This window comes from Odontesthes bonariensis, chromosome 19, assembly GCF_027942865.1.
Source record: "Odontesthes bonariensis isolate fOdoBon6 chromosome 19, fOdoBon6.hap1, whole genome shotgun sequence".
NCBI classification, from domain to species: Eukaryota; Metazoa; Chordata; class Actinopteri; order Atheriniformes; family Atherinopsidae; genus Odontesthes; species Odontesthes bonariensis.
Window position 1 is genome coordinate 22,871,535 of NC_134524.1, and position 24,604 is coordinate 22,896,138.

The window sequence follows — 24,604 nt, forward strand, 5'->3', positions numbered from 1 at the left end:
AGAGATGTGTAAAGTAGTAGAAGGGAGCGGATTGCTAACCGACCTAGCCGGATCCTCCCGATTACAGACGCACGGCTCAGCGTGGTCATGTTGTTTACGGTAGGCTTTATTTCGAGAAAAAAGCCCGCACCGGAATACCTACCTCGCTGCTAAAAAGGGCAAAAGGACTCGTTTTTTGAGGCGGAGTAACAAAGCCGGTCTGGGAGGATTGCATATCTTGAGCGTCAACGTTAGCTGGCCTAGCCGGACTCGGGAGCTCGTCTCCCAAAACAAGAATGGGGTCTAGGTCTGCTCGGATTAGCTTGCAAGTAAAGTGACCTTTGATTGTATTCTCTGATGGCAAATTTCACGAATTACCAGGAAGGTAAGGCAGCGATGTTGATGGTGGAGACCCAGCAGAGGGACGTGGGGGCGAAACCTGCGGCCGCCAACGCGAACGGAGACGGCTTGGTCGGGGAACCCCCTTCCCCGTTAATTAATATCAGCGGCGGCGGTGGGGGAGGCTCTCGCTTCCACCAACATTTGCCGCCCTCCAACCACCTCCACCATCACAACCTCAGCCACCATCAGTCGCCAAAGGATCAACCGCAGCACCATCACTATCAGCTGGCTCCACAGCCGCATCTTTCCGGGGAAAACGTCGCTGAGTCCCCGGGCAGGAAAGCCGCCGCCTCCGCTCTCAGCCAGGTACACACCGCCGAGGACCCCGCCGCTTCCTCTGCCGCTAGCAGCAGCAGCTACGTATACGCGTCTGTGAGCGTTGCAAATACCTCGGACGCTGTCGATGATATTCGAAAATGTGGCTATTTAAGAAAGCAAAAACACGGACACAAGAGGTTTTTCGTGCTCCGGGCTGCCAGCCACCTCGGACCGAGCCGCCTGGAGTACTACGACAGCGAGAAGAAATTCAGGAACAGCCTGCGCACCGCTGCCGCAGCTGCCGCCACCGGCGGAGCGGTCGCCGCTTCTCCCCCGAAAAGGGTTATTTACCTCTACCAGTGCTTCACGGTAAACAAAAGGGCGGACTCGAAAAACAAACACCTTATTGCCCTTTACACTAAGGACGAATACTTTGCCATCGTGGCTGAGAACGAGCAGGAGCAGGAGGACTGGTATGTAGCTGTTAGTGAGCTGATGAGTGAGGGGAAGAGAGGGCATTTAGATTCTGATGATTTAGATGATGGATATGGCACAGTCACCCCTGGTACTGTGTTTAAGGAGGTGTGGCAGGTTAATGTAAAACCTAAAGGACTGGGTCAAACTAAAAACCTCACGGGTGTTTACCGGCTCTGCCTCTCAACCAAAACCATTCACCTCGTTAAGTTGAACTCTGAAACCCCCTGTGTTAACCTCCAGCTGATGAATATTCGGCGCTGTGGACACTCGGAAAGCTTCTTTTTCATCGAGGTGGGTCGCTCCTCCTCCATTGGTCCTGGGGAAATATGGATGCAGGTGGACGATTCGGTCGTGGCCCAAAACATGCACGAGACCATCCTGGAGACCATGAAAGCCCTGAAAGCTTTCGCCGAGTTTCGGCCAAGGAGCAAAAGCCAATCCTCAGGTTCCAATCCCATGTCATTTATCACGACGCGGCGCCACCTGGGCAACCTGCCGCCAAGTCAGACCGGGCTGCAGCGGCGTTCGAGGACGGAGTCTGTGGTCGGCACGCCGCCCTCAAGTAAAAGCTCCGGGGCGAGCGGCTATCGCTTCCGTACATCCAGCGAGGGCGAGGGGACGATGAACCGGCCGTTCCGCTCCGCCACAGGAAGTCTGGTGCACCTCAACTCTGCGCGGGCTCATCATGGCCGTCAGGACGGCGGCGGCGGCGGCACCAGTGGGAGCGGTGTAGCCACAGGAAACGCTGGCACGAGCACCGGCGGCGGACGCTACGTCAGAGCCATCGCCGGGACGTCCTCCACCTACCACGCCCGCTCCGCCTCGCTGCCTGTTTCCCACTTCCCCTCCACCACCAGCCCGGTGAGCGTCTCCTCCAGCAGCGGCCATGGCTCCGTCTCAGACACGCTCACCCGCCCATCGAGCGCATCAATCTGTGGCTCCCCATCCGACGGCGGCTTCAACTCCTCAGACGAGTACGGCTCCAGCCCCGGGGACTTCAGGTACTTCAGAGTGAGGAGCAACACGCCAGACTCGCTTGGCAACACCCCACCAATCAGAGAGGAGAACTGCCTGAATGATTACATGGCCATGAGCTGGAACCGGGAAGTCTTTGGCACGAGCGTGGGCTCCGGCAGCAACAGCGGAGGCGACACGCCGCGCGACGAGAGCACATCGACGGCGGAGGATGACCGCTTTTCTTCCTCGTCGCTGAGGAGGAGGACGCACTCTTTCTCCAGGCCTGCCGGCGGTGCAACGGGAGGCTCGGGAGTGGCAGTCTATCAGAAAATGACTCAGACCAACTTCTCACTGGATCAGGGCTCAGATTTGGTGTTGCCGTTTGGCGGCGGGCTGCTCCGCGGCGGGCCGTCCTCCTCCACTTCCTCGCTCCGCTCCGACTACAGCTCCTGTTCTGAGCACAGCCAGCAGAGCCGTCCCTCCACGCTCTCCCGGACGGAGGCCGGTGCCGAGCGCCCCCCCCTCTCCTCCTCCTTTCCCGCCAAGGAAGACAGCGGCTACATGCCCATGATGTGCGGCGTTGCCGCGGCGTCGCCACGGGACACGCCCCCCGACTACATGCCTATGCAACCCGGTTCCCATCACCATCACGTCTCTCACTCTCCTCAGCTCCACAGCCCGGCTTTGGGTACCCGCTCGGCCCACCACCCTCAGCTCCAGGCTCAAGCCTCTACAGACTCTCACGGCTACATGATGATGCTCCCAGGGGCCGGCGGCAGCTCCCCGTCCCCGGTGCAGGCCTCTCCCAGCCCTCACAGTAGTTCCAGCACAGCTGGTGTGTGCAGGAGTGACAGCATAGCAGAGAGACCCGAGAATGGGGAATACATGGACATGTCCTACAGCAGCAGTGGCGGGTGCAAGCTCTTAAATGAAGGGAGCAGCGGCTATTACACCCCCGCCACACCTGAAGGAACCCTCAAGTCTTACAGCCCTTATTTTTCCCTCCCTCGCTCCTACAAGACGCCCACCAGAGAAAAGGATGAGAAAGAGGATGGAGAATATGTACCGATGAGTTCTCCTGCCAAGCCGGTGTACTCATCAGTTGCAACGGCTTCGATGTCGATACCAGAAAAGAGGAGTGGGGGAGGAAGTAGCACCTCCACTCCCTCTCACCCACCTCCGCCTTATGGAGCTCATCATACGACAGCAGCAATGGCTGACAGGCGTGTCGTGAGGCCCAACAGGCTTCCTCTGGGCAGGAGGAGTTTTCACGGTCCTCTCCGGGTTAGCGAACCCTCTGCAGCGTCTGCAGGAGCCTCATCTTCAGTCCCAGCCACTGGAAGCTCATCTGAAGGGCCCTCCAGTCCTGGAGAATATATTAATATTGAGTTTGGTGATCACTTCCCTCACCAACAGCAGCCCCCTGCCTATCCACTCTCTGCCCAAGATGAAGCCCCTTCCCTGGGATCCAGAGACCATCGCTGCTCCCCTCCCCAGCCCCAGGACTACATGAGCGTGGAGGTGGGGGCCGACCAGCAGGACTCGGACGGATGTTTGGGTAAGAATCAGTCACCCAGGCCCAGCCTTGTTGCACCCTGGAACCCGCCCAGCTACATCCGACCCCTGGTCAGCAATCCCGGGGTGCTGGCTTCCCCCGGAGTCCAGGCAGGAGGTCACTGGAGGTCAGTCGGCGATGATTACACGGACATGACGTTTAACCTCAGCAGAGGTGAGAAGTCGCAGACGAGCCCGACGGCCATGCTGCAGCATCTCTGTGTGATCGAAGGGCATTACAGCCACATCCCCTCCACGTCCTCCCCCTCCATTTCTCCTCCTCTCCCTCCATCAAGTCCAGGCAGGGCACCAGCTCACCAGCCGGAGCCCAAGGTGGTGCGAGCAGACCCCCAAGGCAGAAGGAGACACAGCTCAGAGACATTCTCCTCCACCTCCTCTAATTCGACTCCCTCTGGAGGAGCCCTCGGCCCTTCATCCTCAGCCACCCACCCCTCGTTGGCTAACCCAACAGCCCCCAACGGATCTTGCCTAACGGAGGGACAGGCTTCCAGATGGGCCAGCTCGGCATCTTTCGACAGCGTGTGGATGTCTGTGCAGGGTGTAGGAGCTTCACCGGCTCATCACTCCCAACCAAGAGACACAGAAGTGAGCGCGGTGTCTGCATCCCCCTCCTCCTCCTCAGGGGCTGGAGCCAGCAGAATGTGCAGGAACATGTCTGTTGGCTACCAGAACGGCCTCAACTACATTGCCTTGGAGCTGAGGGAAGATGGGAGTAATACAGGAGCCATGACGTCCGGGGCTGGTAGCAGCAGTGGGAGCACGGCGGTGGGGATGGTGCCTCTGCCGGAGAACGGAGCCTACGCCAGTATAGATTTCACCAAATCAGATGGAGTCACCACAACAACCAAGGGTGAGTAAGAACAAGTTTAAGTTGTACTTTAAGTCAGGTTTAGATATGCCACTGACAGCTTACTGATGCTCAGCTCGTCTGGGCTGCCAGATCTATTCTAGCTTCACTGAGGAAAACCTTTAGCCGAGTTAACACAGCCCGTCAGCAACTGTGTGCATTAGATCCAGCTATACTGTGCGAGTAAAAGGGAAGAAAATGTGTGCTATTTATTCCTTCTTTGAAATCCAAAATAACCCTGAGTGCTGAGTGTTATTATTCATCACTTTATATCAATTTACAGCTCCTCTAGTGTATCTATCATGAATCGAGTCTCTGTGATCTTGAGGCACTCGAAGCAGCCAGCTGTTGCCTTTGAAGGCATCTGTCCAGGGAGCTGAAGTCGAAGTCTGTAACAGTGCTGGTGCAGGAAGTGGCACCAATATGCGGTTGATCTTGAGGTCTGCGTGTGTCGAGTGCCGACAGTCTGGTAGACGATTTGTTTTTCTGAATGACTAGGGGTTTATCTTAGGTCAGCTGCAGTCTGAATCGCCCAAAATAAGACTGTAGCTAGCGGCGGCGTCTCTCTGTGCCTGTCTGTGCACATGCTGCTGTTTTGCTTGTCAGCATGTATGCAGAGTGCACTAACGTGTGGGTGTTTGTGTGTTTAAAGCCTTTTGTCTGCTGCAGGCCTGTCACTTGAGACACATTTCTGGGTGCTGGAAACATGTTTATTTATATTAAACATGGAAGAATCCAGTGCCAGCAGAGCAGACCCCATGTAACAATGTAAAGTAACGTGGCATTCGTTTAGCTCAACCCATAGTCTTAGGCTGTGTTCGAAACCGCATACTACATACTTGCAAACTGCATACTTCCATTCTGCATACTGCATACTCATCGATCAGACAGTATGCAGAGCGTTTACCCACAATGCATTTCGCTCCTGCCTGAGTCGAAATCAGCCGGCCTGAAGCTGATTTTGCTTAAGCTCTAAACTCTGTAAACTTTAGCAACATTTGAAACATTTGCAGATGAGAAAGTAGTCGTTTAGAAAAAAAAAAAGAAAAAAAAGTAGTCGTTTAGATCCCCAACGTGTTGAAAATCTGAAAAAATACCGGCTATTTACAATTTTGTTCCCACGAATTCGGCGCTACTAAAGCTAGCCGCAGTGAGCAACGCACTTCTGGTTATTTTCACAAAATAAAATACCCGTTACCTTTTTATCACAGGGAAAGCCATTACGATACAATTGGTGCTTTTGTTTTGAAAACAGGAAGTGAACCTACCCTTGTTGGAGCTAGCTTAAAACTTCCGTTTCCGTTTTGACAGAAAATGACAATCGGCGACGTCACGTATTACGTTGCATCTTGGGTAGTTTGAGTACTAGTAGTAACCTCATGATGCATACCCAACATTTCGGCAAATCTAGTATGCATCCGGGAACTTCTCGCATACTCAAACTCGCTTACTAACTCAAAAAGTTAGTATGAGTAGTAGGAGAAGTATGCGGTTTCAAACACAGCCTTGGTTTAAGTTGAGTTAGTTTCACAATTGGTTAATCTGCAAGAAATTTGCCTCTGTTAGTCTTTAATGTGTCGAGTTCAAGTGATAGAATAAATGTGACAGCAAGAAATAGCAGCAGACGTTTAGATTTGAGAAGCCGTGCTTGTCAGGTTTTTGTTGGTGGTGTTTTTAATGGCTCTGAGGCTCAGTCTTGCGTGATTTACAGTTGTAGCTGCCTGAACTTGTCGCTCCAGTGGGATTAAAAAAAAAAGAAAGATGCAGGAATGTTTCCAAAAATCTCGCAAACCGTCAAACAAAACAAAAACGACATCTGCATAGAGGAAAGGTCAGGTGATCGGAGGGAGAAGCCGACTAATTACTTTATTGCTTTATTCCTAACGGTCATCTTCCTATTTCCTGCAATTTATTTTTTGAATTTTTAAATTGTTATTTTATTATATATATATTTTAAGAAGGTTTTGATTCTGTTTTGGTTGAGCATTGCAGCAGGCATCTCAAAACGTTCTGTGGGGCTTTTTCTCTGTTAGAATTGCAAATGTGGAACATCTGCTGATGTCCAGCGACCGGCTTTCTGATGCTCATGATGACTCGGGTGCTTTTTTTTTTTTTTCCGTCTAACTGCAGAGAAAACCCACTCTCTCTTTTACGTGGTCTTTTTGCCTACTTTCATGGGCAACATGAGCAACAAATCCAAAAAAGCAGGGGCAATTTGCATAGTTCGATCTTCGGCTTTCTGTCCTGGATTTCTCTCTGTCCAAAAAGATTAACGATCCATTCATCAATCTCCACTCGGTTTATGTGGAAGAGGCACCAGAGCAGGTTGCATCAGCTGGCCGGTTGTTGGCTACGTTTTTTTTCTTGTGCCTGAGGTGATGAAGCAGGTGGAGGAGGATGATTAGATGGAACTGTTCAAAAAGGAGAAAACTGGAACTTGTGGTTCACCCTTCCCTTCTTTGTTCGGCCTTATCTCATTGCTCAGTTAATGGGCAGTCCATCTAACACTGGTATCCTGACAGCCTGATGCTGATTCTCACACGATGCTTTTACGTCCCACCTGGAACGCCATTGAAACATTAGAACAAATGAAACTGTTGCCTTTTAGTTTAGAAAAGCTGTGAATTTTGGTGTGTTGTGAATGTGAGTCAGAACTCTTAGCTGTGATGTCACCGGCGACTCTGCGCTCGCGAACACAAGAGATCAGCTCGGGTCGCTCAGACAAATCCCGTCATTTGTGTTTATCCATCTGTACGTTTGTGCTTTAGTTTCCCGGTCACCGGCAGGAGGTTCATTAAGCAATGGCTCATGTGGTTTAAGGTTAACGGTAAGAAATGTTAAATCATGCTCTCACACACACACACACACACACACACACACAGAGAGAGAGAGAACGAATAATCCTGTGTGTGTTGGCTTGTTTACAGTCTGCGCTTTGCATGTAGGTAAGTGTGAGTGTTAGTATGCGTTGAGTCATGGCGGGCGGCCTTTGATGTGGCGCTGTAATTGCAGCGGCAGCGTGTCAAGGCACAAATCGGGACTGAGAGGAAACGCATCATCATCACTTAGGAATGCGCTTCCTCTCAGCTGCAGCGATGAACAGATAGGCACACCTGGATCCTTGACCCAGAGGAGACGGAGAGGGGAGAGAATGAGGTGAAGGCTGCGTTTCCACCCAGCTGCCGCGAGCGTTTGGTTTTAATCTCTGAAACCTTGCCCTGAATATTGGATAAAAGCACAAACGCATAAAGCACGTCAGCTGGGGGTTTTAGGAAGTAATCGCACGTCAATGAGCGCATGTGAAAAAAGCCCGAAAAATGTAGTTAAACTTTGAAGACGTTAAATCGCTTTCACATTGAGGCTGGAAGCAACAGACCAGACCCTCGCTGCGTTGGTAATCTGCTCATTATTTTCTAAGTCAGTGAGGTAAACATTTGGCAGACAAATAATCAGAAAGTACTGAAAGTTGCACATAACAATCTTCATCTTTTTTTAAGTGAAATGTGCTTCAATTTTCTTACATAGTACTTAAACATCTACTCCTCCGAAAACCGAAATGTCGTGATGAGTCAATAGTTTTTCTAATCGAGAGCCACAATAATTAGTTGATTCATCAGCGAGCTGCTGAGTAACCGTTAAAGGCATTTAGCACGGCAGAAACTTATCATTTGTGTTGCTTCTCAAATAATTCAGATTGGTTTAAATGTGGGTTGCACATCTTTGTATATCAAATCCATTCAGGTTTTCCGTTACATAGTTCCGTTTTCTCACACAATGTTGACAAGACGCACTCGCATATTTGTATTATTCACAATAAAGATTTGCGAAATCTACTTCGTTAGAGCTAGAACTAGACATGGTGACTTTTTTTCCCCAGACCTGTTTCAGCAAATTGAAAAACGAACATTTTTAAGACGAATAGATAAACTAGTAAGACGTTTGAACAACCTCAACTAGAGTTTTTTTGGCATGTTTTTGTAAGAACTGTAAGCACAAGTGTATGTTATTGCAGCCAAATTCCCAGTAAAGCCTTTCACATTTACACTTTTTTTTTTTTTTTTTTTTTGCTTTTCGTCAGACAGCCGCACACCTCAGAAATCGGGAAAAAAATCATCCCATAAGGACTACAAATCAACTTGTGGTCACTTAAAGCATTTCCAGACCGCCACTCTGCTCTAATAAAATCCCCATCTGACATATGCTCCTGCAGTGTTTTATGGTCGCTATTGCTCAGACAGAAGAATGCAGTCAGACCCCTTCTCAGATCGTATCTGTAGGGATGGCGAACGGTTAAAATCGGGTCCTGAGAAAGACGTGTAGGTAAACCACGCAGAGAGTTGGTTGGTTTTTAGATGTCAGTGATAGTGATAGGGCAGGAACCCTGCCCTTTTACCCCCTTCCCCCTCCCCTCGCGCTTTGGGCAAGCGACTTTGAGGGGGGGTAAAGGGTCAGCTGACGTGTGAGGCAGGTTTATCGCACAGGAAGTGGGCAGGGTAGTAAGATGTATGAGAAGATGGTACGAGGCTGCCCTTTTCCTCTGCCATTCCCACCTCTACGGCAAGGCCCTTCTATATTTACAATTCTATTTCCAGACTGACATGAATTTATGGGCTGGTCTGAGGCATGTGCTGCTCGTAACAGGACCCCCCCACCCTTCTTTTTTTTTTTTTTCACCTTGTGTGTGTGTGTGCGTTGCATGCTGCAGTCCCTTTGCCTCTTAAATAGCCAGATATGTTAGCACACAGATGTTAGAATTATTAACCATTAGGCTTGCTGCACACAAAGCAATTTTTGGTTTTAAACCCCCCATTCTGACTGTCAGAGGAAAGTTTTTGTGGCTCTCTGGAACCCCACCAGATTCTGAACTTTACCTGTTACGCCCCTTTTTGTGCCCATTTAGCGAATAAATCATGCTGGAATAGTTTCGCTCTGTTTGAGGAGCACCTTAATTCACAAGATTGACATGGTTTATTTTGCTTTTAGCAAACCCTCATTTTAGAGAATCGCTCTCCTGGAATGTCATGCTGGATTGCTTGATTAGACCAAGCCTGAATGTGTGCAAATGTGTATTTAAAGCATTTTAACTTTCATCGTAATATTATCATGTTATTTAGACATGATTTTCCTTACTTTTTGCAAAAGTCTGCATTCCTTTTAATAAATGTTTTGCGATTTCACTTTCAGACCTTTGAAATGTAATGTGAGAATTGCATAGAAGCTCTATGGCCTCTCAGTTTGATTCTGATAGGGCTGCAGCAAAAGATTTATTTTATTTTTGTTTAGGTAAATGAATATTCTATCAATTTTTTTCCCATCAATTAATGAAGTAATCAGATTATAAAGAAAACAGGTGTCTTAACATGAACTATTCATTGGTTTATTTTTCAGAAGATGAGACACATTTAAGTATTTGAACTGCATGTCAAAAGAACAAAACCAACTAGTCCATTTAAGTGAAGAAATACATGACAAAAATTTTAAAAGTGGCTACATTCAAGCATGTTGATTTCCATTAAAATGCTAACGTGAAATGTTCACTCGTGTTTGTTCCACTCACTGGACTTCATATGTGAACCCTCTGCTTTCTGCTGAGATATGGACGCTGTGCTATCGTGTTAAGCTAACTCGGACACACTGTACAGTATTTTCCGTTCCTTTTTGTTTTAAATAGTCCCAAACTTAAAGGGATACAAGATAGTTTAGCGGCAGTATAGCGATCTCTATTGGTCAAACTGAAATTCTATACTGTCGTAAAAATGCCCACCTGTACACACCCACTAACTAACCATCGTGGCAAATGCTACCATTGTGTTATTTAGTCAGTGCAGTTAGGTCATCTGATTCACAAGTGTAGACTGCCCACGTAAGATACTATAATCAGAGATTTTCTGAAGAGAGAACTCAAGATAATATGCTATAATACTGTTGCTGGAGGAAGTGGCCGGGGACAGTTCGTCTGGGTTTCTCTGCTCAGGCTGCTGCCCCCGCGACCCGATCCCCGGACAAGCGGAAGATGATGGATGTATGGATGGACTGTTGCTGATCTTGAATGGGATTCCTCCCTCATCATGGTGTATTCGTGGAGTGATTCCTTTGTATTAGCAGACACTTACAAAAGTTACATCTTAGACAGATGCGCGCAGGCACTACCAACACACGCCGCAATAAACGCAGACTAGCTCTACACTATTCCGATTATAATCACAAATTAATCAATTTTCATGTGTAGATAACAATTCTTGTTCGGATCAAAACGCTATTCTTATTCTAATCAGGTCAGTCCGTGTATTTCTGAAGCTAGGCTACGTCTCAAACTCAGGAGGAATTAGAGCACCGTCATCACCTGTCTCTTTACGATCTAAAACGCAGGTCACTAAGGTAGATGAACAAGATCACGCTTGGAGAAATTTCACAAAGATGGGAAGTGCCAACATCAAACGTTTCATATTCAGTCTGTGAAAGATAGAATATGAAACGCTTGGTGTTGGCTCTTCAACGCAAGAGAACACATAGCTACAACTACAGCTAGCATACAGTACCTAGCTAAGTGCCGTAAACACAAACGACTCTTCTCGCGCATCACGACACTTCAGAAGCGGGTCGCTCCTGCCGAAGTTACATATGGGATTTTCAGCATACAGACCCCTGTTGGGAGCGAGACAGGCTTCATTCGCTTACTATTGACTTGTTTAACCTTTGTTAAACTCCTGAAAGCTATAATTTTAGGTAAAAATGCTACCTAGTGCCCCTTTAAGGCCTTTTTCGTGTTTTTCTCAGATTTTGCCCCTCATTGTTTTTTTTTTTACAGCTTCCTCCATCGTGTCACCAAATCAAGCTAGCTACGAACACAGCACGCACCGACGTGCGACAGTAATAATTGTCCGCGTGGAAACAGGGTGACCACTGAGCAGAACATATTTTTGTGGATTAAACAACACATAGAAGCAAATGCTTTGCATCAATTGTTTATGGTATCAAGTTTTCTCGAGAAATCGTTTCAGCCCTAATTGCAGTTGACCTCTTAACGAGGCAACTCAATGTCTAGCATTCTCATAATAGCATATAATCACTCATATTAGTGCTGGATAATATACCTGTTTCAATTTGTTTACCACCAAAAGTGGCTTCATGCCTTAATTTACTCTAAGAGGGAAAAAACATTATTGCACAGGCTGGCAATACAAATGTTTTCTTCCAACTGCAAAGTGGCATGCTGGCTAACTATAGCTAACAAGCTAGCCGCGTAACATAACAACCTGTTAACCGCTGCGAAAGGCTTCAGTAGAATTAAAAAAGAGAAAACTGACATGTAGGAAGAAGAAAAAGATGTAAGAAATGCACGCGAAAAAATTGTGCCAAAGAGAGCAGCTACTTCTGCAGTTTGGATGTTTTTTTTAATTGAGCAACGCCATCAACTTATGCAATGCTTCAGCGGAAAAAAATGGGTCTGAATACCCAAGAGTGTATGCACATATTTGGGAAGAACAGCAAGCAGTGGAGCAACATTATAAATGCAGTAGGCTAACATTCCACCTATCAAATGACGCTATTCCACTAGCTCGCTTCGTCTCGGTGCCCTATTGCGTGTTTCCACTAGCACGCCGTACCTGCAACCGGGACGATTTTCCGTATCACCTCAGCCCTGGTTCCAAGCGGGCCGAAGCGTTACTAAAACGTGACGTCAGCCGACTGCCTTCCACTGATTGGGCGATGAGTGTCGTCACTGGAAGCGGCATAACGAGGATAATAAAAGCTAGCGTTGGCAACTATTAGCTTACCTCCAAACGTCGTCTTTTTGAAGCTCGTAACAATACTCTCCGGTACTTTTCAATACTGTTTTGTCTGGCGGCCAGGAGTCATCTCTGGCTCTCTTCTCTTGCCTTCTGTGCGATAAAAAGCCACAGGGTGAGCAGCAACACGCGCAGCCGTGTTACGACGACCCCGCCCACGTCGAGGAGGCACGAAGTATACGCGTTTATAATGGAAACACAACCAAACCGAGCCGTGGTGAGCTAGTGGAAAAGCGCCATAAGTACATGATCCCCTCACAGATGGTAGAAAAACATGAGTTCTGCGCAGTGAGTAGAAATGTTGGATTTGAGCTGAGTCTTGTGTGCGCCCTGGTAACGTCGCTGAATTCTTCTTTTTTCAGCGGATTAAACTTCTTGACTTTGTGGTATCTCTAGTTCAGTAGGTCTTCACGTCGATTTGGTGTAGGAGGGCTTTTTATATGCTCCATGAGAAGAAATGTTAAAGTTAGCCATTATTTTTTGTGAAATGGTCAAAATATACAACAAAAAACCCCAAAAAACAGCGTTACAGATTTTTGGTTGTATCTCCAAACAGTAAGTTATAGCTACTTTTTCAGTGTTAAATACGATTGGTCACATCAGTCTTGGTGCTCCTTTTTATTTGGTGCTTTAGGAAAATTAAACAGCCATCTTCGATTTTAAAAGCTGTGCATTTAGCTTCTGTATGTTGGGTGTTTACACAGACGTCCATTAATCTCTTTACGCAACACATCCATCAACCTTGGCTTTAGTTTCTGTTTGGAATAGCAGCTCCAAGGTGTGAGGGAAAACCTGGATATCTCCAACATCCAAAGTCAAAAGTGCGTTCACAGCTATGAAAGTCGCACACAGATTTGTTATTTTCTTTCCTCTCAAGTTGAAGGGCAAAGTTAACAAGGCCTACTCAATTCTTGGTCGATAAGTTGAGTTGGTTGTGTTTATTGAGGTTGCGCATGTTGGTTCAGCTAGCAGGGTTCCATGTTTTAGTTGTTACACCCAACTATTTCATATTTGAGACTACGCTTTTACACACTACGTGTATTTTATTTAATTTGTGCTTTCTGGTAAGCAATGAATTCCCAAGTAGGCAGTTTTTTTTTTTTTTGTTTTTTTTTAAGCCTTCATCTTTCTCTGCCATACTGTCCCGCATCACAGTAACATTACTATAACGGAGCAAAAGTATGACTATTACTTTTTCTTTTTGAGTGTTTATTCGGGCACAGCGCAAAAAATGGAACCGTGCAACTTTATTCCTATGCTGACGCCCGGAAATCTGCAATTAATGGATACTATAATGTAACGCAGGCAGAAAACTCGTGATTGTTTTCTTCCGCGTGTAGTTTTCTGCGTCCACAAGGAGATAGAATTTAAAAAAGAACTTACTCTTTATGAGGTTTTTCTGCCTGTCCAGTACTGCGTACAGATTATTACATCAATCTTTAGGAGTAGGATTATTTTTAAAGAGGGCTCACTCTTGTTCATTGGGCAGATTTCAACGTATTCACGTTTTTTGGATGATAACGCCACTCACTCGCTCTTTTATTTCAGTCATAAAGCAGTTTCCAAACGCTGCTTTCTGTTCTTCGGTCTGCACTTAAAAGGTTGTAGCCTCAGCCGTTATGCCAGTCCATATCGGGTAAACATGTTGCGCTGGCTGCTCACTCCCATGATGCCTTTCATCTGTTGTCCCAGCTGGTTAAATGGGGTTTAGGGAGGACAGAGACAGTCGTTGGGTCGGGGGGTCGGGTGGGGGGGGGGGGGGAGCACAGGGACTGAGACAGAGAGGCGAGTGGCGGGGCTGAGCCCACCTGCCTGTGTTGCAGTGACACAACAAGCTGTTGGCGAATGCAGGTGTGTGGCAAACAGTGTTTTGTTTTTTTTTTCTTCTAAAAAAACACAATTCTCCAGCGAGTGTGTCTGCGTGTGAGTTTAGGCCGACAGAGGTCATCTCCGGTCAGTCTGGCCCGTGTCCCGAGAGCGTTGTTTTGATCAAAGTCCACGTCTGGACTGCAGAGAAACCCAGAGACCTCAGACTGTCTCTCAGCCTTCTCCCCGGCTCTCTTGCACGCACCCACGTCGAAATCCAAGTTCAGTTTTATTGTCATAACCATAATTAAGCACAGTTTTGCCAAGGCTTGTTGTTTGGGATGTAAATGTATAATGTTTCAAAATGTTAAGAAAACAGACAACGGGCTTTCACATAACTGCATTTTTCACCAGCGGTAGGCAAAGTGTCTGTGGGCCAAATGTGGCCCCTCCACTGAAATTATGTAGCTGTTGTTTTTCCCTTTTTATAGTTTGCATCAGAACTTGAGCCGAATTTCTTTAGATAGTCGCCATGAAGACATAACTGCAGCATTTCTGATGGGGCATACACACTATTATGGGGAAAAAAGAGCAGCAAACCAGCCTCATGTTTACTCTCATATGGAGGCGGATGTCTTGCACTGACTAAAGGAAAGACAGAACCAGAATCATTGACTAGTTTATGGCATCATTTTATGCAGTCCGGGAGCCTGCACACGGATGTAATTACACCTTTAACGATAAAACCAGGTTTTAGTTCACATTGGTTAATCTTTACACTTCTGGGAAATACCACGATAAAACAGCAAGGTTTATAGAACTGTTTTTTTTTTTTTGCCTTAAACAGAAATAAAATTCATTGCTGTATCCTCTCCACACGCTGCATATCAGAAGGCCCTACTAAAGCAAACAAGTGCCAATCAACAGTAACATTATGATCCCCCACCTTTTATTGCGAGGGTCCTTCCCACATGCTGATGGCGTGGATGCGGAACATCTGGGGGTGTCCTCAAGTGTCTGGAGTTGGAGTTGTTTTGGTCATTGTTTTGGTCCTGTGGGTTGTGGGATGGGGTCTTTTGCACACCAGATTGGGTTTTGAGAAATTTGGATCAGCAGATTGAACACGTCCAAATCTTTGTTGTGTTCTTTCACACAAAAACCTATTCAGTTTACAATTGGATAATGAGTACGTTGGCAGAAGCTGGTCTATTTTCTCTGCGGTGGTCTACGTCCGCCAGTTAAGTGTCCAGGTTCTTTTTGTCCATGTATTCTGCCTGTTGGTGTCTGTCAGTAGTAATGCCCAGTGGGTTATGTGCTTTTTCCTCTCTGTGGCTTAACCACACTGTTTTTAGTCTTTGCTGAGTCTGTGCACTGTCTCTCCTGTTCTCTGTGCCGTGTACTCCTGTCTTTCCATCAAATGTGTTCATCCATCCCACTACCCTCATGGCTAACAAACAGAGGAGCAACATTCCAGCAATGCCCCCCTGTCAAAGCATCTGTATTGTGGCGTGCTGCACACATTGTTGTGTCAGACAAAGCCTACCTCTGAGTGAAATAACCCATCTGGAGGGCGGCCATTGCCTGGGTCATTCGGGGCCGCTCAACAGCAGCCGACCTGACGGCCCAGGCCAGGCCTGGCCTTGATAGCAGGACTGGAAACAGACTTTGTGTTCAGACTCCAAAGTTTGCTGGCCATACTCACTTATTTAACAAACAGATTTTTTTTTTCTTCTGCTGCTTCCCCGAAAGTCTGCCAGACAGTAACTGTCCATAACTCTCAATTTAACTGTGATTATAAGCTTTTTCCCATAATTCTTTGACGTTACTGCTGTGGTCAGTGACTTCAGTGAACACACAGTGTGTGTGTGTGTGTGTGTGTGTGTGTGTGTGTGTGTGTGTGTGTGTGTGTGTGTGTGTGTGTGTGTGTGTGTGTGTGTGTGTGTGTGTGTGTGTGCTTTTGTTTGTTTAATTGGCAATATGGGTACCAACACTTACAGAACACCAGCTTTTGGAGGACCTGCTGTATATGTGGGGACACTTACTCAGCCTAACATATTGGTTAGGGTGAGTAAGCAAAATTCTGACTATTGATTATGCTTAAGAGTTAGACATTCAGTTGGAATGGTTAAAAGGGGATACGAAAAAAGGGGGGAAATGCAAAGGGTCAGTCCCCACTAAGAATTGAGACAAATGTGTGTGTCTGTGACTGGCCACAGTAGCTGCCACTTTTATGAATGCTTGTCTGAATGCTAGTTATTTTCACAGTTAAGTAATTTACCTAAAAGAAACATTGATGATGCTCGTGCAGTCGAGGGTTAACATTTTTTTTAAGATGTGATTTTTATATTTTTGTGTAAGAAAAAAAACACAAAGGTTCCAGAGGTTGTCACTTTGAAGAAAAGCAGTTGATGCAACATGGTTTGTAGACTTGATTCATGCTGATTTACAGACCTGTTAGAGCTTTTATATATCATCGCATATATGAAGGGACACTATTTTAATCAGGGATGTCATGTCTTTGGCAGGTCAAAAATAACAAAAATAAATCATTCATAGTTCATTCACTATAATTACATTCATAGTTTATTGATTTTTATCTAAAATATGGTATTACGGAGCTATGTATATTTTAAAATTAAAAATTTTTTTTTAATGTTTTTCCTTTAGTAGGATTGTTTCAAGTACTTAGGATCAGGGGCGTCTGTAGCTTGAGCAAACATTCGGGGCTGTAGCCCAGACATGAAAATAATTTTTAACGGGGGTCAGGGGGTTTTTCCCCCGGGATTTTTTTAAAAAAAAGGGGGTGTTAAAATGAAAATTTAACACAGTTCATGACCAGCTGCTTAACATGTTGAATGCCGAGCTGTGAATGTTGGCATTCATGTTTTGATAAAATGCCGAGATCCATATATCCAAATGCTGACATTGTGTCTTTGTTAGCCTGGTGCGTTCACACCAAACGCGATGCGAATATTCGCACCGCCTTCATCGCGCGATTGTTGCCGCAGGTGTAAATTAAATTCCATCGCCTCAAACGCCTCTTTCGCGCGAGTAAAAAACGAGTGAATAGCTCAAGGGGCTATCCATGGCTGATCGCGTCCTTGTACCTGCTGTGGCAGTCCGAGATTCGTCTGAAACGCACACGCCGTCGTGTCTGGGTCAGTGACATCATCCGGTGGTGCATTCAGCTCGGATAATTTCATCGCCTTCTCCAGGAGTTGCGTCTGGATGACGGCCGCCTCCAGCGGCACCCCAGGCCCACCAGGACCCAGTCCGACAACCCGCTCGGGAGGACCGGCGCCTGCAGCCGGCGTCCCGCCGAGAGATCACGGCACCGATCCTCCCGAGCAGGCCACCTGGGTCCCGGCGAGCCCGAAACACCGCTGGGAGCGGCCGCCACGGGAGGATCGGTGCCGTGATCTCTCGGCGGGACGCCGGCTGCAGGCGCTCCGCAGCTGGGCCGCGGCTCCGTTTCAGCTGCGGGGCGCCTGTGGCATGGTGTCCTGCCGAGGGATCGCGGCGCCGGTCCTCCCGAGCGGGTCGTCGGGCTGGGTCCTGGTGGGCCTGGGGTGCCGCTGGAGGCGGCCGTCATCCAGACCCAACTCCTGGAGAAGGCGGTGATTTAATTTTTTTATTTTATTTTGTCAGGGACTATGTGCAAAGTACATTAATTACAAAGTAAAGAGATGACCTGCACCAGATTGTAGCTTAGAAGCTAATTTCCATGTGCAGTCCCATCTGCATGTCACAGACAGCGCCTGTCCATCTGTCTCCACGTCACTGTCGTCCAGAATCTCAACGCTGATAGGCTGTCTGGCGCGAATATTTCGCTAAAGTTGGATTTTTTTGAACTCGCGCGAATCGCATATTTTCAATCGCGCGGCGGCCACCGCCTCACCGCTCCTCACCGCGCCTCAGAATCCTGCGGTCTGAGCTGGTTACAAAGTTGCATGATGACAGCAGCGCCGCGGTAGTCTATCACCGCTCAAAGTGTGGTCCCGTGACGGAGCTCTCCTTCTTTTTCTTCTTCTTCGTTCTTCTTCTTATTATTACTATACATATTTTTCTTTATGTCAGTCCAGAGAGATTCGGGGCTGAAGCCCGGAGATTCGGGGCTGAAGCCCCGAATGACCAGGTCTCTCGACGCGCATGCTTAGGATTAACCTGCATTCTACACAGGTCAGAGCACTCCGTTTGGAGAATCAGGAAGGAATTCTGACGGAGGAGCTAAGCTAATTGCTACTCAGAAGGGTGTCCCTGATCCATGAATTTTCAGCTTCTTAACCAACTCAAACCTTAAAAAACATAGCAGTTTGTGTAAATGCGATCTATATAACGGGATTTTTACACCGCTTGAGGCAGTTGTCACTATTTTCTCAACCGAAGAACACCTGTTGCTGCCCATCATTATATGCATGGTGGCTGGTTCACGTATTACACAGTTGATCAGCTGTGACTCAAAATTTTGAGTCGAACTGCATAGCAGCTGATCAGTGGCAGAAGGTCAAAATGCGCTCTTACTATTATTTCCACTACAGGAGAGCCCCGATGTGCATGTTCTATGTTAACATCATCCAACATGAGGTGGAAAATATCAGCATATCAGATATCCTTTTAAAAAAAAGAAAGAAAAAAAAAGCGGTGTTTTAGGTTTTTGACCTTTTTGACCTTTATTCGGTTTTTGAGTGCTGTCGAGTATTTGAACCGATGTACTCAAAGTAGACTTTCATCATCTTGCTGTGACTTCCAAAGGCCTTTGAGGATGGATTACTGACTAATGGTGTCTTTCTTTCTTTAAATGTCCCTCTCAGACTGAGCAGCAGAGGTCCAGCATGTGCCGCCGCCTCCTCCTCATCTCTCTTCTCGGAGCGCTGGACTCTTCCTGGAACCTCAACCCCTCCCCCTCCCACACCGATGACCTCTGACCTTCCCTCACACTGAGAAGCTGCTCCCCTCTGGATGCAGACGACAACGTTATAACGTGACAGAAAACGCTTGCAGCTTTTTCTTAGTGTTTTTCATCGTTTAAGTTAGTTGTTTTTATGCATATCTTGTCTTGTTAATCATTTCCTCTCCTCTCACATGGACGCTGCCAATCTGTGCTGCCCCCCCCCCCCCCCCCCCCCCCCTCTTGTTCAACACATTTATTCAGTGGTCAGTGACCTTTGACTGATGGGCATCAACACAATGCAGGAAGTTGTTTTTCCTTTAACCAATCCTCCAAAAGAAAAAAGAAAAAGGGAAGTTGGAATTCTAAGCAAAGGCATAATGGTACAGACTTGGAAACTTTTATGCTGCGTTGACCTTGAAATATTATTTAAAATAATTTACCATTCTAATTTTTTTTACCCTACGCATAATCCATCCTCACAATTGTTTGATTATGAACGATTTTGTGGTAGAAATACGTTATATTTTTTTAAGATTTTTCTTTACCTCATCCCCCCCCCCCCTTAAAAGGTACAAGCTTGTGGCTGGGTCCATTTTAGCTTCACAGTGGCATTGCACAATTATCATTCTTTTTTTTCCTCTTTCTCCTCCCCCAGGTACAAAACAGTACAGATACCCTTTTGGATTACCATTTAACATGTCGGCAGTCAAATAGTGATCCAGTTTGCTGCTTGTCAGCAGCCGAATGGCACCAGTTACCTCGGTGAGCAAGCTTCAATACGGCTGAGCAACACAAGTGTGGTACTGCACCCGTATCGCTGTACTGATGCAACGGGAAACCATAAAGCATTACTGTGTTCATTTTACTTACTGCAGATTATTTATTTGTTGCGATAGGTACAAACGTTCCGGTACATTTCTTTGCTTCCCTGACTGATGCTACTCAGCAGGGTGGGGAAATAACTTAGTGAGCAGGCGGCCACCTTTGGAAAGCCACAGCTGAGAAGATAGAGGCCGCTCTCGTGTCTGAGAGGGGGGGGGGGAGTCATTGTGCCCAGCAGGTACTCCTGTCAGTTCTTAGGCTCATGCTGACTTAAGCCCGCTTCTTACGCAGAATTATGCGTTGTAGTTCCAACGCTGTTCTTGTGCATGTAACGCTCAAAACCTCTAAAAGCGGCTACCGCCAGAGTACCGCTCGGAACCGAGACCCCGAGACCCCGAGACCCCGAAAAGCCGTTTCCTGTCTCTGTGTCACATGTTGTTTTTGACCGGCATCAGCCTGTTAATTCCAAACGGGAGACATGGAAAAAATTCTTATCAATAAGTAAATATGACCCTGATATAACCTCGATGCATGCAGATTTCAACATTGGCGTGTCCCACTTACCTCTGCTGTCACAGGTCCTGTTGTGTTCCTTCAAACTGCACCATTTTATACTGTTAAAGCAGCTTAAAATGTCGCTACGGTGGTTCTTTGTTCACCAAAGATACCAAAGTGTGAAAACAGTTTTTAATGAGTCATAGGAGAGAAGTGGTTGTAACTCAACAGTTTGAAAAGCGGCTAATTAGTTGCTTTGTGTGGACATGATCCAACCCGTTTCCACAGTTTTCAGTCTTTTTGTTTGGCTAAGCTACTTTTGCCACTGGCACATGTTGGCTATAGGTTGAATGAGCATAAATTAGAGTTGTATCAACAGAAGGCAGGAAAAAAAAAAAAAGGAAAAGATGGTGGACAGGAGTTATTTTCCCACTCTGCTGCTCGCCGTTTTAGCTCAGTTTTTCTGCACAAAGCGCTGTTGTTGAGTTTGATGGAAGTAAATGTGTTTTTAGTTTTAGTTTTCTGACGACGTTCGGTCCGGAGAACATTTTCGGGTTGGCGAGGGAGAGCGGCGGCGACACAGACGCGGTGCTGCGGGAGGTAAAAGCACAAAGTGCAGGCGTAGACACTGTGACGCACATGTGCGATAAGCGCGGGTAAAATGCAAGTGAATGGTGTTCAGATGCGCCTCTGTGTCACGGAGGCACACGTGGAACACATGCCGTCAAAACGCAGACGCACACGGCTCCTGTGGGCAACTCCTTTCGTGCGTCCGTTTCGCCTCTCCGTCAGTCTTAATTGCGTCCGGGATCTTTCACAGGCGCACGCAGCATGTTCGTCAGTGTTCTCCGGGTGACGTGAAAGAGGTTCCAGTAACCTGAGCTGCGGCACGCTGGACATTCTTCCCCCATGACAGCCTCGCACACAAACGCACTTTTGCAGGGCAGCGAGCACCCACATTAAACCCGGTCCCGTCTCTCACCCACTTTCACACACAGATACGCCCGTGTTTATTATTTCTACTCGCGCTACTCTCCCACGGCTGATTTTTATCCAGTGAGATGCGTTTAAACTACAAAAAACAGCCTGTGTAGCCTTCAGAATCTCTTTTTTTTTGTTTCGTGTTCACTCATTTAACGATTGTTTTGTCCTTTCTATCAGCCCACTCTTTGTTTCCTTTTATTTTGGCGTTTCTAATTTGCTTGGATAGGTGATGGCCTACTTGCTCTCATTCTGTCATCACTGTTGGGGAGGCAGAGCTGGAAGGGAGGCATGAGCCGAGGTATCTCCAGACTGTGGCGGTCGGGTTCAGAGAGCAGCGGGGGCAGGTTTTTGTCACAGTCACTGAAGTGCAGCTGCTGGGATCTCCAGGCGGGGAGTGACAGCTCAAACGCTGCTGACGCAGAGAGCGCTGCACACCCGGTACTCCACGTTCGTTGGGATTTCAGTGCATGTCGATTTTTGTGGAAATGGACTTGAGGGCAGAAGAGATTTCACAGAAAGTCCAGTCGAAAAGACTTTTCTGTTGCCGTGACTGTTTTCTTTTTCTATTTAGCACGTTTGTCCTTAAACTTTCCCATTTTTGCACAACTTTCACGAAACTTTTGGTTACAGTTAGACTCGCATTTCATTTTTATTTTCCACCATTTGAATGAGAGATGCATCGATTACAATTTATTTTTTGTCTTTTTCATTTAAATTCTGATTGATTTTAAAACGCGAATTATTTCCTTTAAAAAAACGTTTCTTTTTAACGTTGCACCAGGCCCCAGAACTTTCTCACTTTGTCTAAAAAAAATGCAGTTTACAGTCTGCCCCCCTTTAATGATCCCATACCTTATCCTCTTTATTTTATTTTATTTTTTTTTTTTTACCTAAGAATGCAACACGATACTTTTTCAGTTGTTGCCAAACAAATGGCATTTTTCCGCAGATCTCTGTACCAGCTGAGCTACGTTACAAAATGCCAACCGTGGATCTGATTTGCACCGTGAAAATCCTCCAGATTGAAGATATGCCGGCCGAAAAAAGAAATGGTAATATAATGCGTTTGGTGCGTTTTATACTCGCCTGATTGACTGATGGTCTGTTGGAGCCGGTGCGAACAATCGGTGCATCCTTAGTTTCAATGAGGGATTTAATCCAGAAAATGGTGGAAAATGCTGCAACATAACAGAAGTCACAAAATGAAGTGAAGTTTAGCTTTAATTAGCAAAAGAGTCGCCTTCACCGAGACTCGGTACGACCTTGTTATAATCACCAAAACATTCCATATCAAAATCAGTGACAAATCCCAGCTGCTCTGGTAACCGATATCCTCAAAAATCTTTTTTCTCGCCCCCTCAGCTCTCCTTCCGGTAAATTACAGTGATGACAGAAACAAGAAGGAAAGAGAAGTTTGTCATGTCAGGAGATTATAAAACTTTTTTTTTTTTTTTTTTAATGTGTGTGTGGAGGTGAAAATGGTTCCAAAACTATCATTAAAACCTCCTTTTACTCCTGTCGTCAGGTTCTGAGCTCCGGTGGGCAGACCCATGTTTTAAATGCTCTGAATTTCAAAGTAAAAGTCCAGCAAACTGCTGCTTAAAGATTTTAAGTCTGTGACGTGGCTTATGTGTACATTAAGAACAATTTGAGGTATTTTCCTTTTGAGCCCTTTTCCTCCTTTGAACAAACAAAGATTTGATTACGAGAATATATTGTCCGCAGTGGCCTGAGACAAATGAAATGTTTTGTTTTATGTTTGCAAAATATTTTTGTGTATTTACTATGCTACAGCAACGTGTTGCGTTTGGGTTTTTAATGCAATGGCAAAAAAACAAAAAAAAAACAAACAAAAAAAACGGTAGTGCTAGATTTTTGGGGGGATTTTTGGAATAATCCTCCTTAATTTATTTGAAGCGTTATTCAGAAGTGTTCATATCTGATTGCCTTCATGTCAAACTTTATACCCTGTTTAAATCTTTGTCACAACTGAATTAATTTACGCAGAGAGTGTGTTTATTTTGGCAACAATTCAACCTCAAATCTGTCTTCAATGGTGTTTTTTCTTTTTTAATTTTTTTTGTTTTTTTCTTAATGGATGAAGAAGTTAGAGAAATGAGACCTATATATCCTCACAGAAAAGACTAAGGGTACTGCATCATTATGCAAACTTTTGTTTCCTTTTACTTCCAATATCTTGATTTCTTTTGTATTCTAGTTTACAGAGGAAAAAAAAATCATCTTATTCTTGGATTCTTGATCTCGTTTTGTTGTATCGAGGCTTCTCTGAAAACAAAGCGATGCAAGCGTAGTTTTTTTTTAAGTACATAGGCATTTTGCAGTTATTTGTATAAAGAAATGGATTACAATCTGCCTAATGTTTATTTTTTTGTACCTATATTACAGTTAATTTGCTGCTGTGTAGTACAGTCAAAAGTCAGTGGCAAACATGAGGATGAAGAACGATGGTCATTACCCTGCTATTAAGCGCAGGTCAATCTTTATTTTATTTTATTTTATTGTTTTTCTTTCTTTCTTTTTCCCAAACCACCCAGAATGATTTCAAAACCTCTGATTTTGGAGGATAAAAAGCAAATCCCCACTCTAACCTGCTTCCTGTGTTCTTGTTTTCAGAGCTGAATGCTGTTGTCTATTAGCTTTACAGGAAGAGAGAGATTAAAAAAAAGAAAGGAAATACTGTGGAGGCGCGTATCCTTCGTATGTGCTTTATTTTTCAGCGACATACATCCTATGTAAGAGAGGAAGAAAAATCAGCTTAGGAAAAAAGAGAAAACTGTTGGAAATGGAAGTCCTTCTTGTGTAAATAAGTTGTTGCTTATTTTCATGTTATGATCGGCGCCACGGATGGTGCCCCAACCCCTGTTCTGTTTTTTTTTTTGTTTTTTTCCCTCCCTCTTTCTTTCATGTGTTTTCTTGTTGAGGGAAAGGGGAGCAGGAGGGGTACTCGGAGGCAATTTGAGCATCAGCATAGTGTTTATATTTATCAAAACTTTTTTGCTTTCGATAGAGCTATTGCAATAAAAATGTGTTCATGTAATTATCCTTGTCTCAGTTGTCTTTCTTTTTTTATATATATATATCTTGTTAACGTGTCTATTTACAGATCAGTGTTTCTTCTTCTGTTATTACACCATAGTTGTTTTTTTTTTATTACACAAATAATAACTTAAAGCAACACCAGAGTAGTTGTTGAAACTTAAAAATTATATGCATTGACTCGTTTTGAAGTTTGCTGACTTTTTAATGAACATTCAAGGGCCTGAAACTGCTCCGGAGCATGGAGAGCGGCTGAGATACCGC

At 45.7% G+C, this 24,604-nt stretch overlaps 1 protein-coding gene across 1 annotated transcript; it reads left to right on the forward strand.

Moving 5' to 3' along the window:
• Positions 1–24,341, forward strand: irs4b (insulin receptor substrate 4b). The gene is made up of 2 exons (XM_075450519.1): positions 1–4,498; positions 18,903–24,341. Exons 1-2 carry the CDS (start codon positions 337–339, stop codon positions 18,905–18,907), a joined length of 4,167 nt encoding a protein of 1,388 aa, XP_075306634.1. The 5' UTR covers positions 1–336; the 3' UTR covers positions 18,908–24,341.
• Positions 24,342–24,604: the final 263 nt, after the last annotated feature.

Excerpts from the sequence above, each read along its gene's own strand:
- irs4b (XM_075450519.1), top strand. The coding sequence starts at position 337 with ATGGCAAATTTCACGAATTACCAGGAAGGTAAGGCAGCGATGTTGATG.